This window comes from Lycium ferocissimum, chromosome 1 (assembly GCF_029784015.1).
Source record: "Lycium ferocissimum isolate CSIRO_LF1 chromosome 1, AGI_CSIRO_Lferr_CH_V1, whole genome shotgun sequence".
Taxonomy (NCBI): domain Eukaryota; kingdom Viridiplantae; phylum Streptophyta; class Magnoliopsida; order Solanales; family Solanaceae; genus Lycium; species Lycium ferocissimum.
The window spans coordinates 38,633,993-38,650,991 of record NC_081342.1 but is presented as its reverse complement, the minus strand read 5'-3'; the positions used below and the strand labels follow the sequence as shown (position 1 = coordinate 38,650,991).

At 38.3% G+C, this 16,999-nt stretch overlaps 1 protein-coding gene across 5 annotated transcripts in view; it reads left to right on the top strand.

The window, feature by feature from the left end:
- Nucleotides 1-16,624, top strand: part of LOC132054318 (anaphase-promoting complex subunit 1) — a 50,478-nt gene extending 33,854 nt beyond the window's left edge. For 4 of the 5 annotated variants that reach the window (XM_059446376.1, XM_059446363.1, XM_059446360.1 and 1 more), the window contains 11 exons: nt 1,879-1,955; nt 2,025-2,138; nt 2,199-2,300; nt 2,654-2,794; nt 6,256-6,429; nt 6,534-6,597; nt 6,687-6,823; nt 6,915-7,063; nt 9,518-9,596; nt 14,685-14,783; nt 16,070-16,624. In XM_059446376.1, coding sequence (XP_059302359.1) covers nt 1,879-1,955; nt 2,025-2,138; nt 2,199-2,300; nt 2,654-2,794; nt 6,256-6,429; nt 6,534-6,597; nt 6,687-6,823; nt 6,915-7,063; nt 9,518-9,596; nt 14,685-14,783; nt 16,070-16,456 — 1,523 coding nt within the window. In that variant the 3' untranslated portion in view covers nt 16,457-16,624. The remainder of the gene's footprint in view (nt 1-1,878; nt 1,956-2,024; nt 2,139-2,198; nt 2,301-2,653; nt 2,795-6,255; nt 6,430-6,533; nt 6,598-6,686; nt 6,824-6,914; nt 7,064-9,517; nt 9,597-14,684; nt 14,784-16,069) is intronic. The other variant, XM_059446368.1, reaches the window with a different exon arrangement.
- The last annotated feature ends 375 nt before the right edge of the window (nt 16,625-16,999 follow it).

The window sequence follows — 16,999 nt, the reverse complement described above, 5'->3', positions numbered from 1 at the left end:
TTCAACAGAAACTGTTAGGGGAGACTGAATGTGTATTATTTTTAACTACTTGGAGGACTATCAAGTATCAATGCTCCATTTTATATTTGAGGGACGCATTGAGTCAATGCACAAAACTTAAAGGACTATGTTGATCCTCTACACAGACAAACTTTGAGAAAAGACCCAGCTGCCCTTAGTGGTTTGCACCAGAAGAAGGATTTAGTGCAGCATGCTAAGTCTTTTGCGTCATGTAGCCTTAAATTTTCCGCTTCCGATTTTGAAGAGTAGTCTCTTCTACGGCGTGTTAATCTTACCGCGCCGTGGCGACGGGATCTGGTACTGCATCAGATTGCAATTCCCCTCTCTTTTTCTTTTCAACTTGCTCCAACTACCCATTTTTCTTTTTTTTTTTTCAATGACATGTAAAACAGATCTAGACCGTATTTTTTTCTTTCATGATCTGTTGCCAAATTTATTCGAATTCCAAGAGCTCTGATTGAGTCGTATTGATATACCAATTCGATCTGAGCTCTCTTAGTAATAATGCTCGTTGAAATCAGTTTTTATTTTCAATTTTTAATTGAACTTTGGATACTATTTTCTTTTCCCCTTTTTTGTCTTCTATTTCTAGGAACACTATTTTGAGAAATTGTGGAGAAGTTATTTCTTGTCTTAGCTATTTGCAAAGTTCTTTGGAAGGGGAGAAAAGAACAAAAGTAGAACCTGTTGAAGTGTATGATCATTTCACTTAATTCAAGACGATGAAAGTGAACAAGGAAAAAAGAAGTTAGTTGCAGACAATGATCAGTAACCAGGAAGAGGTTTGTTAGAGTCTCTCATTGGTGTAGAATGGGGTTGTTTGCCTCCTTATGTGGTCGTGGACAATCTTCACTTCAAGAGCTAGCTTTTGTGGTTTAGTTAGGCTCAAGGTCCATTTCTTCACCTGGTATCAGAGGCAGAGCCATCTTAATTCTTGGTTTACCCGATGTTGGATCCCCATATTTTGTTATCCATGCTCCAGATGTCCAATCCTAGTTGTGGGAGTGGGGAGTGGGTGTGTGTTTTAGAGCCCACATTGGTGTGGGTGGGGATGGTTTGCCTCCTTATATGGTTTTGGGCAATCCTCACCTCATGAGCTAGCTTTTGAGGTTGAGTTAAGCCTAATGTGCATGTCTTCACAAGGTTCACCTCCATTGATGGCTTCCTTTTGTGTTGTCTTTAGCACTATCCTCAGAAAGGTTCATCAGTAATCTACAAGTCATTTAACAGATCGAGACGAGAATGAGATGCTAACTATGAGGTTTTTTTGTGCTAGATTTGCTTGGACTGAATGTTGGCAGAACACTGACAATTGTTGTTTCGAGCTTAACACCATCTCTTCAATTATGAAATGCCATATGAAATGCAGTTTTGATATCGAAAGCTGCTTAATTCATGCCATATGGAATGTATCAGATTCCGGGCATATTCTTAGAGACTTAATTGTCTTTTAGAGAGCTTTTTATGTTTATTACATTACTCCCTCCGGAGCAAAAAAAGAGTCCACTTAGCCATTGCGCACCCCTTGAGAAAATACTAACTCCTATACAAAAAATTGATAATTTGACTAAACTACCGCTAATTAAATAGACATTGGGATTTGATCATATAATTCTTAATAGGGGCAAATCTGGAAAACAAGTTTAATTCTTTCTGGAAAACAAGTTTAATTCTTTCTTGATTTGATAAGTGGACACTTTTTTTGACCCAAGAAAAAAAGGCTAAGTGGACACTTTTTTTGATCCGGAGGGAGTAATAAACTTCTAGGCCTGAGGTGAATTGCATTTGATTCCTCATCAGATCTGTTGGATGTTGTATTTTTGGTTATTCTTAATTTGCAAGCTATAACTCTGGCAGGGTTAAGATATGCTGGTAGTAGAGATGGCAGTTTACAGGAGCTGCTCTACAAATACGCCCTATACTTCCTTAATGAGGTCTGTCCTTCACCTTAGTGTGCTGATTCATATTTATAATGCTGTGACAGGTTTACTTTAACCATGCAGATAAAACCTGTATCTGTCTCAAGTGGACATGCATTTCCAAAAGGACTATCTAGATATATTGATCGTGGCTCATTGGAGACATGTCTTCACCTAATTGTTCTCTCTCTATGTGTGGTAGGTATTCAAATTGGTTAAGTTTATCATTAGGCTTCTATTCAAATCCTACTTGTGCAGGTTATGGCGGGTTCTGGACACCTACAAACATTCAAGCTGTTAAAATATTTGCGTGGTCGAAATTCGGCAGATGGGCACTTGAGCTTCGGTAATCAGATGGCTGTAAGTGTATTGTCATTTTACCAAGAGTTCTTGAATTACATGATTATTCCAGTGGTTGCTTAGTCCAACGAGAGATCAGTCTGTGATCCACCAGCAAAATACTGTGGATTAATCATCAAATTTCCAATAAAAGGAAAGATACCATAAACCATTTCTTTCATCAACCAATAAATAATAGCTAGGACATGTTCATTTTAGATCCGCAAGCATCTGATAATAGGTCATTGGTAAATCTGCTGTCTGTACTTGATCGTTCAAATTATTTGCATTATGATGCAGAAGATATTGTGCATTCAACTTGTGGTTTCTTCTATGACCATCTTTTTCATGCATTGTCCTGAAAATTGTTTCAGGTAAGCTTAGCCATCGGTTTCTTGTTTATTGGGGGTGGAATGCAGACTTTTTCGACTAGCAAAAGTTCTATTGCTGCTTTACTAATAACACTATATCCACGATTGCCGACTGGACCTAATGACAATCGGTGCCACCTTCAGGTAAATGAATGCAGAAGTGAAATAGTTCAGTAAAGTAATATAACTCAGGTTTGTAGTGTACCCACAAACCAATGTATGAGATAGCTGTCTTCATCAAGGTCAAATGGAATCTATTGCTCTGCCTATGCTTTGTCCGTCCAAAATTTTCTTTCACTGACCTGAAATATAGATCAGTTCCATTTGATGTGGTGTGCATTAGGTGTTTTTTAATTGAGAAAAAGAAAAAAGGTAAATGGGGTATTTCCTATTAAGAACCGTGAAAAAAACTTAGCAGGATGATTTTGAAGTTAGATACTGTCTAAGTGAGTGCGTATGAGAGGCCTGTTGTTACTGAGTAGATACTGGGAATACTGGATGTCCCTTAACACTGGAAGTAGTCTAGTAGTTGACACTTGCTAGACAACTTTTCTCATGGGATTTCTGTAGATCTGCCAAATGTAGGAGTACCTATTAAGAATGTTGTAACTTTGATAGAGGACTGACAGTTGAAATGAGAGAGACAATCATTGCTTTTGCAAGAGCTATTTAAATGAGGGAAAACACGAAAGGCAAACTAATACTACCTGCTTTTGACAAACTCGTGACACAATCACCTTAAATAACAAGGACTTATTTGAGGGGGACAAACGAGTTATTAGGCTATGTGAACATTCAACTGAAGAGTGCATATGAATGCACCTGCTATGGAAGGAGTTGTCTCTTGGTTGACATATTCAGCTACCATGTGATGCAAAGGAGAGGATATATGTAGCTATCCACTAAGACATGTGTGATGTGACGTAAAGTCGGTTGAGAGGTGGTAAGTTCAAATATGAAAAATGCCATGGAACAACTAGACACCGGCAACTTGCTCATGGTATTGATCTGAAAGGTAGTGTTGTACGATATGGTGCCTATTAGTCTAGTTGGAACCATCTACAAAATAATTTCTAAGGTGCTTTCTAATAGACTTAAGAGAGTATTGGATGAGACTGTTTCTTCTTCGCAAAATGCTTTTGTCGAAGGAAGACAGATCTAGATGCAGCTTTGGTGGCTGATGAAGTGGTAGATTCGAGGAAGAAACAGGGTGTACTGGGTGTTTTGTGCAAGTTAGATCTTGAGAATGCTTATGATCATGTAAATTGGAAGTTCATGGATTTCGTTATGTTGAAGATCGAAGATGGGTGTTGGGGAGAAATGGAGAAAATGGATGAGCTTTTGCATTTCATATGTGAGATACCCAGTGTTGGTGAATGGCAATCTGTGTGGTTTCTCTGGTAGTTCGAGGGGTTTGAGCCAGGGAGATCCTTTATCACCTATGCTCTTTATTTTGGTGATCGAAGCTTAGAGCAGGATGATGGACAGAACTGTTGTAGGCGGACTTATCAAGGGGTTCAAGGCTGCGATAGGGGCTGGCGGCATGATGTCAGTCACCCATCTCTTATTTGCTGATGATACTTTAGTGTTCTATGATGCAGATGAGATCCAGTTGGACTACTTTGGACAAGTATTGGCTTGGTTCCAGGTGGTATCAGGACTTAAAATCAACCTCTAAAAATGCGAGATCATACCTGTCGGTGCGGTGGTCAACATTGACTTGCTTACCGAAGTTTTGCATTGTAGGGTAGGGGCTCTACCTACTACCTACCTTGGGTTACCTTTGGGCTCGACATACAAGGATCTTGGAGTGTGGAATCCGGTCATTCAGAGGGTAGAGAAGAGGTTAGCAGGTTGGCAAAAGAGATACTTGTCCAAAGGAGGGAAAGAATTGCTTATCAAGAGCACTTTATCGAGTATTCCTACATATTACATGTCCTTTTTCAGTGCACCCCCCATTATCATAGGAAAGTTGGAAAGGTTATAAAGAAACTTTCTTTGGGATGCGGCGGATGGTGCTAAGAAGTTTCACTTAGTGCGATGGGAGACTGTGACTTCTCCTAAACGGAGGGCAGGACTTGGGGTTAAATACTTGAAGGTGTTCAACAAAGCACTTTTGGGCAAATGGTTGTGGAGATTCTGGATGGAGGAGAAGCTTCGTGCAGAGAAGGGGGGGGGGGGGGTGATAGCGGATAAATATGGAGTCATGGAAGGGGGCTGGAGAACAAATGTGGTTATTATGCCTTTTGGGTGAGGTGTGTGGAGGAATATAATGAAGGGGTGGGAAGCCTTTAATGACAACATTGTTTTTACCGTTAGGGATGGGAGTAGAGTTATTGGGGTCAAAAGTGGTGTGGAGATGTGGTGCTAAAGGATGATTTCTCGGTTTTGTATAGGGTCTCTTGCCAAAGGGAATTGTCCGTTCACAATTTAGGGGAACACAAGGGGATGAGACTTTTTGAGATTTGAGGTTCAGGAGAAATTTCCAAGATTGGGAGGTGACCGAACTTCAGAGATTACTAGCTTTACTTCACAAGCAATGCCAGTTGACAGACCCGATGCTTTGAGTTGGGAGTTGGGGAATAATAAAGTAAACCCGATGCTTTGAGTTGGGAGTTGGGGAATGATAAAGTGTTCTCTGTCAAGTCTTTCTATGAGAAGCTTCTGTCTAGGGCGGAAGATTATCTTTCCGTTTGATTCGGTATGGATACATTAGGTACCAAGGAAGGTGTGTTTCTTCTCGTGGTTAGCTACTAGAGGGGTGATTTGACGGCGGAGAATCTTAGGAAACAAAAGGTTCTTTGCATAAGTTGGTGTTTTCTTTGTAAGGAGACATGTGAGGATGTGGGTCATGTTTTGTTCCATTGTAAGGTAGCCACGAGGTTATGGTGGGATATCTTTAGGTGGTTTGGCGTTTCCCGGGCTATGCCAAGATCCGTGAAGGAGTTGATGTTCAGCTGGAAGAGTGGAGCTAGGAGAAGAAGGCACAATACTTGGAATGCTACTCTTGCTTTAATGTGGGTCGTTTGGAAAGAAAAATAGGAGAGCTTTTGGAGGGGTAGAGATGAGCTTAGCTCAATTAAGGAGTAGTCCCCGATCCCTTATTTTCTTTTGGTGCACCCATGCAGTTCCTGTTTGTTTAGAGGATTGGGTGTCTTTTGGAGAGAAGCATATTTTGTAGGTCCTCCCGTTTTGGTATACTTCTTGTGTATGGCCAAGTTGGCCTTGTAATTTTCGATGGAACCTTTTACCTGATCAAAATAAAATAAAACGGTGGATTGACTCTGATTTGAAGTTCACTTATCTCGGAATCACCTTTCTGGATATGATTGATTGATACTACTAATGCAGAAATTGAAATTGTTCAACATCTGGGTTTCCCTGTTTCAAATTGTCTGGTTATTAAACTATTTCCTTTTCCCCATTTATGGAATATCTCTTTGCAAACTCTAATGATCTTACTTTCTTTGATCTCATTAGATGTCTTCGGTTTTGCTAATATTCTAAGTAAACATCTTACACTATCGTTGTATTTGCTTCTTCCCATTCCATTGCCTTTGATTTATCAGTAAATACTTTTATAATATAAATTTGCATCAGTACAGGCTTTTCGGCATTTGTATGTTCTTGCAACAGAAGCTCGTTGGGTTCAGACAGTTGATGTGGACAGTGGTTTACCTGTCTATTGTCCATTAGAAGTTACTGTTCGGGAGACAGAACACTATGCAGAAACGAGTTTTTATGAGGTCACCCCGTGCATTCTTCCAGAACGTGCTGTTGTAAGTTCTGGTCTTCTGTACAAGCAAATTATGCTGTACTTTTAAAATTATTGGACACATGAAACATTAGGTCAAGCCAGTTTTTTTCTCTTTTGGCATTACAGTTGAAGGCTGTTCGTGTCTGCGGTCCTCGATACTGGTCACAAGTCATCAATCACACCCCAGAGGGTAAAGTTGACATTGGTTTTCGCTTCATCTAGTTGGACATTGAGGCTGAATACTTATCTTGTTCAATATTATCTGCAACTCTTTTACAGAAAAACCATGGAGCTCAGGGGACAAGAGTGATGCGCTTAGTTCTGGTATCCTCTATGTCAAGAGAAAGGTTGGAGCGTGTTCCTATGTGGATGATCCTGCAGGGTGTCAGTCACTGCTGTCACGAGCAATGCACAAGGTTAGTTCTCATTTACCAAAAAAAAAAAAAAAAAAAAAATCAACTCTTTTTGTCTAGTTGTTACATCAAATTTTGTTTGCTTTTATCATAGGTGTTTGGTTTGACACGTTTAAGAGCTGCAGCCGCGAGTAGAGATTGTCGAGATGGTGACATGGTAGATCAGTTGATCAGTACTTTCTCGTCTAACCCAAGCTTAATTTCGTTTGCCCAGCTCTGCTGTGACCCTAACTGGAATAGCAGGCAAGTTTCCGTATATTCATTGCTGATTCTTAAGTCAATACTCTAGCGATTATTTTCCTGATTCAGTATCTAGTCATTGTTGTGTTTTTATTTCCTTTTTTCTTAGTTCCGAATTCTGACATTTTTGACTTACGGAGTCATACACATGGATCCCACAATTAAAAAAAAATGAATATCGTAAAGCATGAAACTAGAAATTGATCTTTTTTTTTTATTTTTTTATTTTTTATGACAAACTCAGTTTAACACTTTTCTTGTTGAACTTCATGTGAATGTAATGTTTAATAAACCAAGAAAGCTACTTAAAATTAAGTAGTGGGAAAAAGAAATTTTCCAAGCAGAAAATATTTCTTTTTCCTACTACTTGAATTTAAGTACCAGTTTGAAAAAAAAATAAAAAATCCTAGAAGACTTGGTTACAAAATAAATCACCCTAGAAAACTGTGATTGAAGAAATTCTTGTTCTGTCTCATTCCGACAAACAGTTATCAATCCTGATCCATCCTGGCTGTTGAAGTGTTGGAGCTGGATATGTAGTCTAAGGCTTGCCTGGCTTGTATTACTGTTATAAAGCAGGATAAGAGCAAAAAGGCTAATTTTTGGAAGCTGGACTTCGGTCACTCATATGGATTCTTCTTTACATCATGAATCCTGTAAAAGATGCTTCTTGGTTATGTTGCTTGGAGTCCCCAAAAATGTTGCCACCCCTGTCGGATTCTCCAAAAATGCACTACTTTTGGAGAATCCCACACGCACCTGTCGACATTTCTGAAGAGTCCGAGCAGCGTAGCTTCTTGGTCTTCTAACTAAGGGTGTTCATTGTTTGGCTTGAGTCGATTTTCTCTTAACGAAAACCAAACCAATTAAGTCGGTTTTTCAAATATTAGAACCAAACCAAACCAAACCAACTTAGTCGGGTTTCTGTTGGTTCAGTTTTTGTTGGGGTTTTAGGGTTTTTATCAGTTTTTTTTTTTTTCAAAAATAAATATGTGACATACATTAAAAAACACATAATCCAATATGAAATAAATTCTTTGATTTATCAAAATAAGACTATAAATCACACTAGAATGTAAAGGCAAAGAAACAAAATTACTGGAAACTCTAAATGCAAAGAACTAGACTAGAGAACAAGAATGCAAAAGATTAAAGATGTACCATGCAAACTTTTAATATGAAAATATAAATATATGTGTAATTATACTTTTTAAATAGGTAACATATAGTCGGTTTGATTTGGCTTTTTTCAGTAGTATTTGTCGGTTTTTAAAATTAAAAATCAAAACAAAATTGTATCGGGTTTGATTTTCGGGTTTGCGTGAATACCCCTACTTCTAACTCCTCAAATGGTGAGCAGGGATTGCCTGGTTGCGTCTATCTGCCAACAATATCAATATTTTGCTTTTGTCATTGTTCATCATGCACTGCATCATTTGTTTTCCTTATTGACTGATGTAATGGTCCTTTTAGTTGTCTTTTTTTGTTTGAGTGAATGGAGACAATGCATGACATTTTTTTTTTCAAAAAAAAAAAAAAAAAAAAAAAAAAAGGGGATGGGTTGGGGTAGGGTAAATTGGAAGCTGTAATATTTTTTTTTTTTTTTTTTTAAACAATTTCACTGTCATATTTGTTTCTGTGCTAATTGTCCGTGACTTGATAAAAGAGGATGTGTTCTTAGTTGGTTGCAATTACTTTATGACCATTCCTAAAATTTTATGATGAAGTTGAGTAATTTTGTTCTGCCCTATATCCTCACTTATTCCTGATGCTTGGTTTTCCTTCTGTTAGTGTGGAAAAGGAACAGCTGTAGTCTAGACTTGATATATCTGCATATTTCATGTAATTGTTTTATTTATCTCGGTGAATTATGATTTTTTTTGTTCAAATGTAAGTTGCTATCCACTGCGTACTGTGTCTGTTTTCTACTTCTCCATCCGACTTTCTTTCTACAAACTGTTCACCGTTTTCAAGATTCCACTTCACATGACTTTGATTTTGGGTTGAATTGCGCCAAATTATTGTCCAAGTGTAAGAGCTTACGATAATATGATGAGAGATCTGAAGTGTTCCACTTCACTTTCCCGAATAAATAATGTCAAAGTTCTATGCGCTCATTTTTTAACCCTCTTAGAGCAATCCATTTATTAACCTCAAACTCAGTATCACTAGCTAATGGTTCCCTTTCGAATCGTAACGTTCAATTTGAAAAGCAGGGACTATTTACATGAAATTGCAAGTAACCAACTAAATTATATAGCAAGATTGTGTGAAAGATTTGCTTTTGATGATGTGAATGTAGCAAATTGCGTGAAGTCCTATCAAACTTGATTAATGGATAATAAAAGACTAGCCTCCAAGATGTGAATGTAGCAAGGTTGTCTAACATCCTGCTGAAATCTTGTCTTCTTATTGTAATCATGAGTTGATAGTAAAGACTGTATTGCACGTTTGCAGATCTGACATTGACTTCCAAGAATTTTGCTTACAAGTATTATTTGAGTGTGTAAGCAAGGACAGGCCAGCCCTATTACAGGTGATGATTCGTCATGCAAATGTTTTTTTACCTTTATACTTCAAAAAAAGAACTCTTAAATGGTGGTCAATAGATGCTACATCTTTGAGCCATGCTGTTGTGTAGTTACTGTTAAGTTCCCACATCGGTTGGGGATGAGGTCCTTGGTCTCCTTTTTCTTTTGATAAGGTAAATAATTTTATTAACCATTGGTGAAACCCTGTATACAAGCCGTATACCAAAAGAAGATAACCTACATCAAATATGGTTCTCAACAAAAGAGATCCAATCCTCTATACAAATAGAGACCTCGACAGTACACCAAAAAGAAACTAGAGACAAGACACTACTTTGCATCGTTACAAAATCTTATTCCACCCCTTCAAAAGCCCTCCTATTTCTCTCTTTCCAAATGACCCACATGATCACAGCGAATTTATGTGTCAAATAAAACTAGGTATTTTATGTGTATATTTTCTAAAATTGGCATAATATTAACAGCTGACACCCATGCTACAAGAGTGCTAAATGGTGGACTTGGTTGAAGGTTGAGTTGTTTACCTAGAGAACTAGGGATCGATTCCCACTAAATACAATTTTTCCTTCTTTTTTTTTTTAGTGGTGCACCCATGTTCTAGAAATTCTAGATTCGTCTTTGCACAGGATTGCTAAAGGGGCAAACCTCCATTTCCTTCGGCTTATCTTCCCCCTCCTATGAGACCAACTTTGCAGAGCCTTTTCCATTGTGCCTGGCCTCACCCATTGCGTCCCAAACAAATTGAGGGCCACCCTCCGTAACCGACTAGCCACCTTGCAGTGCAATTGGAGATGAGCTACACTTTTGCCTGCACTTTTACACATAAAACACCAACATAGACAATCCTCTTCTTCCTCAGATTATCTGCTATTAAGATCACACCTCTTGCCGCCTGCCAACAAAAAAACATACCTTCCTCGATGCTCTAGGGATCGAAATAGAATTAAGAGAGAAAATACATTCCCCTCTCATGAATAGCCTCTTATAAAAAGAGCTAACAGTGAATAAACCATCTCCGCACGCCTGCCAGCTCCACACATCTGATAAGCTGTTAGGTGTGACTAGCCTAGCCCATACAATAACTCACACACATATTGTGAAGTTCTTCCATCTCTCAATCCTGAAGATTTATTCTGAATCTTAAGTCCCAATGAATAAGCCCCTCGAGACACCTACATATTTATTGGATTGTTATCTCTCTTTGGCATGTAACGCGATATGTGTTAGGGAAGGCTTCCCTCAACTCGTTCTCCCCACACAACTTATGAGCCCAAAAGCTAATCCTACTTCCATCCCCAACCTTAAAGAATGCATGTCCGCAAAAGTTTTCCCACCCCTTACATAATACCCCTCCACAACCCACACCCAAACGGAGTTATAATGTTTCTAGTCCTCCATCTCCCTTTCATTATTCCATACTTTTCCACTACCCCACCCCTCCACAAAGCATTTTCCTCCACCCCCAAATCTCCAAATCCACTTTCCTAACAAAGGTTTATTAAATATTTTGAGATCTTTCACTTCGAGACCTCCCCATCCTTTTGAAGATGTGACAACTCTGCAATTCACAAGATGATGATGCTTCCTAATGCCCCAGTCGTCTAGGTCACCGGATTATTTGTTGATTGACATTCTTTCTTTATCCAGAAACATCTTGACATAGAACTTCACCTTGATTCATTTCCAACGTATATAAGCCATCATGCACTCTACCACTGCCAATCCTCTTCGCTGTGTGAAGATTCTGAAATGATCAGGAAAGAACTCAATTTATGCAGTTTAGAGCTTTGGTGGTGGCGCCGACTGATAAAAGGTTAACTGGAAACTGGGGACATGAAGTACAAAAGATAACTTAATATTGGGAGCACATAAAACAGAACCTGTTTCAGCTATTGGGGAAAGAGAACCATTGGCTATTCTAACATTGTATGTTTTTAGACACGGAGAGTAGTTAAGAAGTTCTTTAGATGAGCCTGTCATGTGGCTATTCGCAACAGAATCACTAATCCATGAATTAAGATGAGCAGTAAAAGCAGTACCTGACTTCACCAAATTAGATGTTGCCCCGGAGGAAGAGTCAAGTTGAGACAAAAAGGACTTGAGATGCTTGAGTTCACTAGGAGAAAAAAATTCAACTGAGGTTGTATCCTTAGATCACTCTATTGTCTCTGACAAATTTGCGTGAGCTCTCATTGAGTTGACTCATTTTCCTCCACGACCTCTAGAGGGTCGATTATGTAACTTCTAGAAAGTTTCCTTGGTATGTCGCAGCTTCGCACAATAATCACAACGTAAGTGATCTTTATCATAATTGGTAGCGTTGATCGCTTTAGGTGCTCACGAGAATCACTAGTATTCAATCCAGACTTCTCAAGTTGTGTAATCACTAGCAGTCAACGCAAACTTATCTATTGGTGTTGTTAGAGCATAACCTCCTGCTTTTTTCCCACTGGACATAAGAATAGGCTTCCTCAACAAAAAGAAAAGGGGTTTTACCAAGTACTTGAACCCTTATTTGGTCAATTCATTGTTCAACTGGCCAAGAAATCATGGATCCGCTCCTTTTCAACCAGTGTCTGGAACTTTACTGCATCCGTAGTACAGTCTGCTTGGAAGTCTTGATAATAATCTAGCTCTTGCCACAAACTACTCAATTCAGAAACATACCGAGAAATTGACATTTCACCCTGCTTTGTGCCATGAACTTTGTTACGGATCTCAAAGTTCTGAGCATCATTCCCCAAGCGTGAGTAGGTGAGCTCAGCAATAGATATTGTCTGGTAACCTGTGGTTGCATATAGTTGATAAGCCATGACACGACAAGTGAATTCTCTGAGTCCCACTGGTTGTAGTTGGGATCAGAGGAAGCTAGTTTTTTCTTATCCCCATTCATGTACCCCTGCTACTTTTTAGCTTTGATAAATAATAAACTGGATCTAGACCAAGCAAGATAAGTAGCACTAGGGCTGGGCATAAAACACCGAAAACCGAATTATCGAACCGAACCGGAGATTTCGGTATTCGGTATTTCGGTTTTCGGTAATAAAATTTAAAAAAATCGGTATTCGATTTTGGTATTCGGTATTTGGTATTTACCGAATATCGAAATAGTTATTAAATAGAGGGCCATTAAATTAATAGTCCAGCCCATCTGCCCATCAGCCCATGCGTCAATTGCAAGTTAGCAACAATACTCATCAGTTTAGACCATATTGTGGAAATTTGACCTAATCTTTCAAGAACGAAACACCACCGCCTCTGTATACAAAACAATTAAACAAATCTCTCACACCCACCTCTCTCACAAGTCACACCAACACCAGTGACCACCCACCGGCCACCCCCACCGCCTCTCTCCCTTACCATCTAGCTTTATTGTCGAAATATATATTCCTCTGAAATCAAGCAATCAATTTTCAAGGTATTGTAACTTGTCACCTTTTTTGTATTCCTTAAGTAGATATTTTTATTTCAGTTGCTTTTAAATGATTTTAGTTCCCTTGGCTTGTCCAATATTTGTGAGTATATGAATATAGTTCTGCTGTATATGGTATGAATGGAAAAGACATTGTGGAGTGTCTACCGAATTGGTTTAATGCAATTTAAGTACACATAGCCTAAAGGATATTATTCACTTCTTTGCTCTTTTTCTTTGTAACGTTCAGTTGATGTGATTTCATGGGCTTCATTGATTTGGGAATTTTGATCATTTCTTAGTTTTTTCCTTGACTGAAGTTCACCAATTCTTGAAGGGATTTGTTGTATCATTTTTCTTCTAGCATATCATCTATCTATGCTTGTTATCTAACCATTAATGTAATACAGTGAACTCGACTTAATATGGTATTACCGAATACCGTACCGAACCGAAGTTTGATTTACCGATTACCGAACCGAAGTTTGAAAGTTCGGTATTTGGTATCTACTTTCAATTACCGATTACCGAATTACCGAACCCGAACTTTAAAAATACCGAACCGAATACCGAACGCCCACCCCTAAGTAGCACTACTATCAAGTTTGTGGATTAGTTTTTGACATGGTGGCAAGAAAAAGGCTAGAACAAAGGAAAGCCAGAGAAAAACTTTACAGCGGCTCAATAGTGCTGATGAGGGGAAACTCTATCTCCTAAAAAGGCACGAGCTCTGATACTGTGCAGACTTTGAGAAGAGAGATTTTATTAATTCTCAAGTGTATCTATACAGCCAATTACAGAGGTATTTATACACAAAACCGAAGCCTAACTTAAGGAAACAGAATAAAATCTCTATAATTCTGGAAACTAATTCAGATAAGAATCTGCTTAATTAGGATTTGTTACCTGACCATATCAGAATCATATCAAAATAAGATCAGGATCTGATTAAACCTGAACAGAATCAGATTTATCAACAATATTTGATGCCTTGGCTGAATCCCTCTTCAAGGAGCTCCAAAGCCCTTCCAACTTTCTCTAGAATTTCTCTTTCCCTGATTGCCTGGTATTTATAGCACAGGTTGCCTCTTAATGATGCTCGCAAAGCAGGGCCCTTGGATCTGCCTTGGGGAGTTATCTCACGATCTCCTTGCAACACGCCAAACTTTCATGTCCCCTGTAAACTCTTCTCTTGCCCAGGCCTCACCTTCTCGTGACGAGCTCCAACCACAAGCTCACTTGGGTGACCGAGGCCAGAGTCTTGCGATGGGCTCGTAATGGCTGTAACTCTCCTGTCTCATGTTCTTGGCAGGGGCACCTCTTGTGACCCTAGGAGATCCCAAGAGAGCCTATAGCTTGCCGTCTTTTCTAACGTCACATTTTTATCCTTCCTTGATCTTTTATCAATCTAAACCACTTCCAAATCATAAAATGCATATATTATCATTTCACCACCTTCATGTGAGTTCGTTAACATTTAATCGCTGCTAGGGTCGTGATTCGTCAAAATTGATGTTTAAAACTTACGGGTCTTTATAGTTGCTTCTCGTGAAGGTTATGTTGCTTGTTTCTCGTGAAGGTTATGTTGCTTGTTCTCCTTGTTCAGAAGCTTATGTTAGTATTTGGAGGCAGTCATATAAAATTTGGAACTCTGCAGGTTTATCTATCATTATACACAACTATTGGTTCCATGGTCGATCGGGTTACTAGTAGTTCCAGCAATTTACAGGACACACTATTCATCTCAAGTTTGAAGGTATCTGTTGTTTGCTTTGTACCTGAGTAGCTGGCTGTACCTATGTATTTTTTTAAAAGTGATCTTGTTTGAGACTCAAAATTCCTTTTTTAACTACCTGGTTAGTGCGTTTAGAACATTTAAAATTTTATTTGAAAGAACTGAAGGGTTTCTTCTCCTTACTTGATCCTGGTCTTGTTTTATACTCGAAATTTGATTGGACTATTTGTATAGTGCTTTGGTGCGTGCTTTCTTTGTATACATATCTGCTGTAGACCATCCAAATGCTCTTTGAAACAAGTGATGAGAAGTCTCCACAACATAAATCAAGCAGGGAGGTCAGTGTAATTTTTAAACTAGAAGTTAGTGTATCTGATATTGCTGAACTGGAGGGGAGCTAGCTATGGTTTCTCTAAAAGTTAATACGATCAGTATCAGAGACATCTATTTATTTATTTTCAACTTTATGTATGAGCCAATTATTTTTCCATTTGCTAAGCACATGAAAGTATAATGATGGCAGATAGCGTTGAGATTTCTGTGCAGGTGTTTTACGTGTTGAATTATGCGCTTCTGTGTAGATTAGGATGATAAATTGTTTGGTTGCATGCGTGAAGTAATATATTTGGGAGTTGCAGAGTATGTGGGCTTAGATATGCTACCAAAACCTGATGACCATTAATGAAAAATTAACATTTCTAACATCATAAAGCTCTAATACCATCTTTAACTTTATTATTTCCTCTTTGTGAAATATAACTTATCTAACATAAAAAAAGTCAATAAAACTGATGATTATTTTCTTCTTTCCTAAAAAGACCGATGATTCTATTGTGGCAAGTTTAGATCCTACCCTTGGTCGATGACCGTTAGTGTTTCTAACACTGTAAAGACCTTAATACATTCTTCAAGGTTATCATTTCGTCCTTGTGAAAACTGTAAAACTTATCTAACATAAGTCAATTAGAGAGGATTTATTGTGGCAAGTATAGATCATACCTTTGGCAAAATGTTGTCAAGCAATGTCACCTAATTAACTAGTGATAGTTACTCGCCTTATGTTATATTTCCCTTTTCAAAGAACAAACTCCTGTCTGTGTTGGATCAAAATCTATTTGAAAATATTCTTAAAAATGAATGCCTGTTGCTCTTAACCTAGTGCTGGTTTCCTGATTGCACATATGCTTTACTGAAGCTGAGCAATAATTACTCTATATGCTTTTCTTGCTAAGCTGCATATTACTTTTAATTACTGTGCTCGGTAATCTATCCTTAATTGATTATTGTATTCCATTCTTTGCGTACAGATAGCACTGGCCTACAATAATGGTTTGCTAAGTAAAAGATCAACAAGTTCAAAGGAGGGAATCGTGCAAGCAACTTTTCTTGGTTCAGTCCAGAAGCGGGTTGAGGAGATTCTTAGTTCATCTCTCGAATTTCAGAAGGATTTCTCTACGTACATGAAATCTGGAAGATGGCCGCCTGAAGATTATGCAACAAGGGCCACAACTCTTCTTTCTTGGTATGTACAATGGTACAATGTGCCATCACCATTCGAAGTTAAAAGAGCTTTGGACAAAATCAAGGCAATTAGCACATCCTCTTCAGTCCCTCTGTTACATTTGGTGTTCCCGACGACTGATGTTACTGCCCTCAATGAGATCAACAGAGTAGGGTTTTGCTCCCGGGGATAAGCTTAGGATATAATCTCTAAATTTTATTGTTGTTGTATCTTGTAAGTCTATCTATTCTTAATTATTAATTTATAGTGTTAGTATTGAGTTAGAAGAGGATAATTAAGATTTCATTCTTGTAGGATATGACGACTTTCATAATAATAAAAAATCTCAATATCTAGAAAATATACATTTCCATGTAGCTCAAAGTTTTATACTCCCTCCGTCCCAATATAAGTGTCTTTATTTTTTTCTTGGTCTTTCCCAAAAGAGTCTTTCTATATTCAAGATCACAAGATTTTAAAGAACGACACGCTTTTTCAAATTAAGACCATACGATTCAAAAGTCTCCTTTTGTTTTTTAAATTTTGTGCTCAAATCAAACTAAGCCATTTAAACTGAAACGGAGGGAGTATACGCTTTCTTGAAATATAGACGAAGGGACATACAGGTGAATGCAACTAAGTTTTGGAGAAATTGAACTGCACAATAATCAATTGTCTGTCGGAAACAACCTCCTTATAGTCTGCGTACGCTTTACCCTCCTCAGATCCCACATTG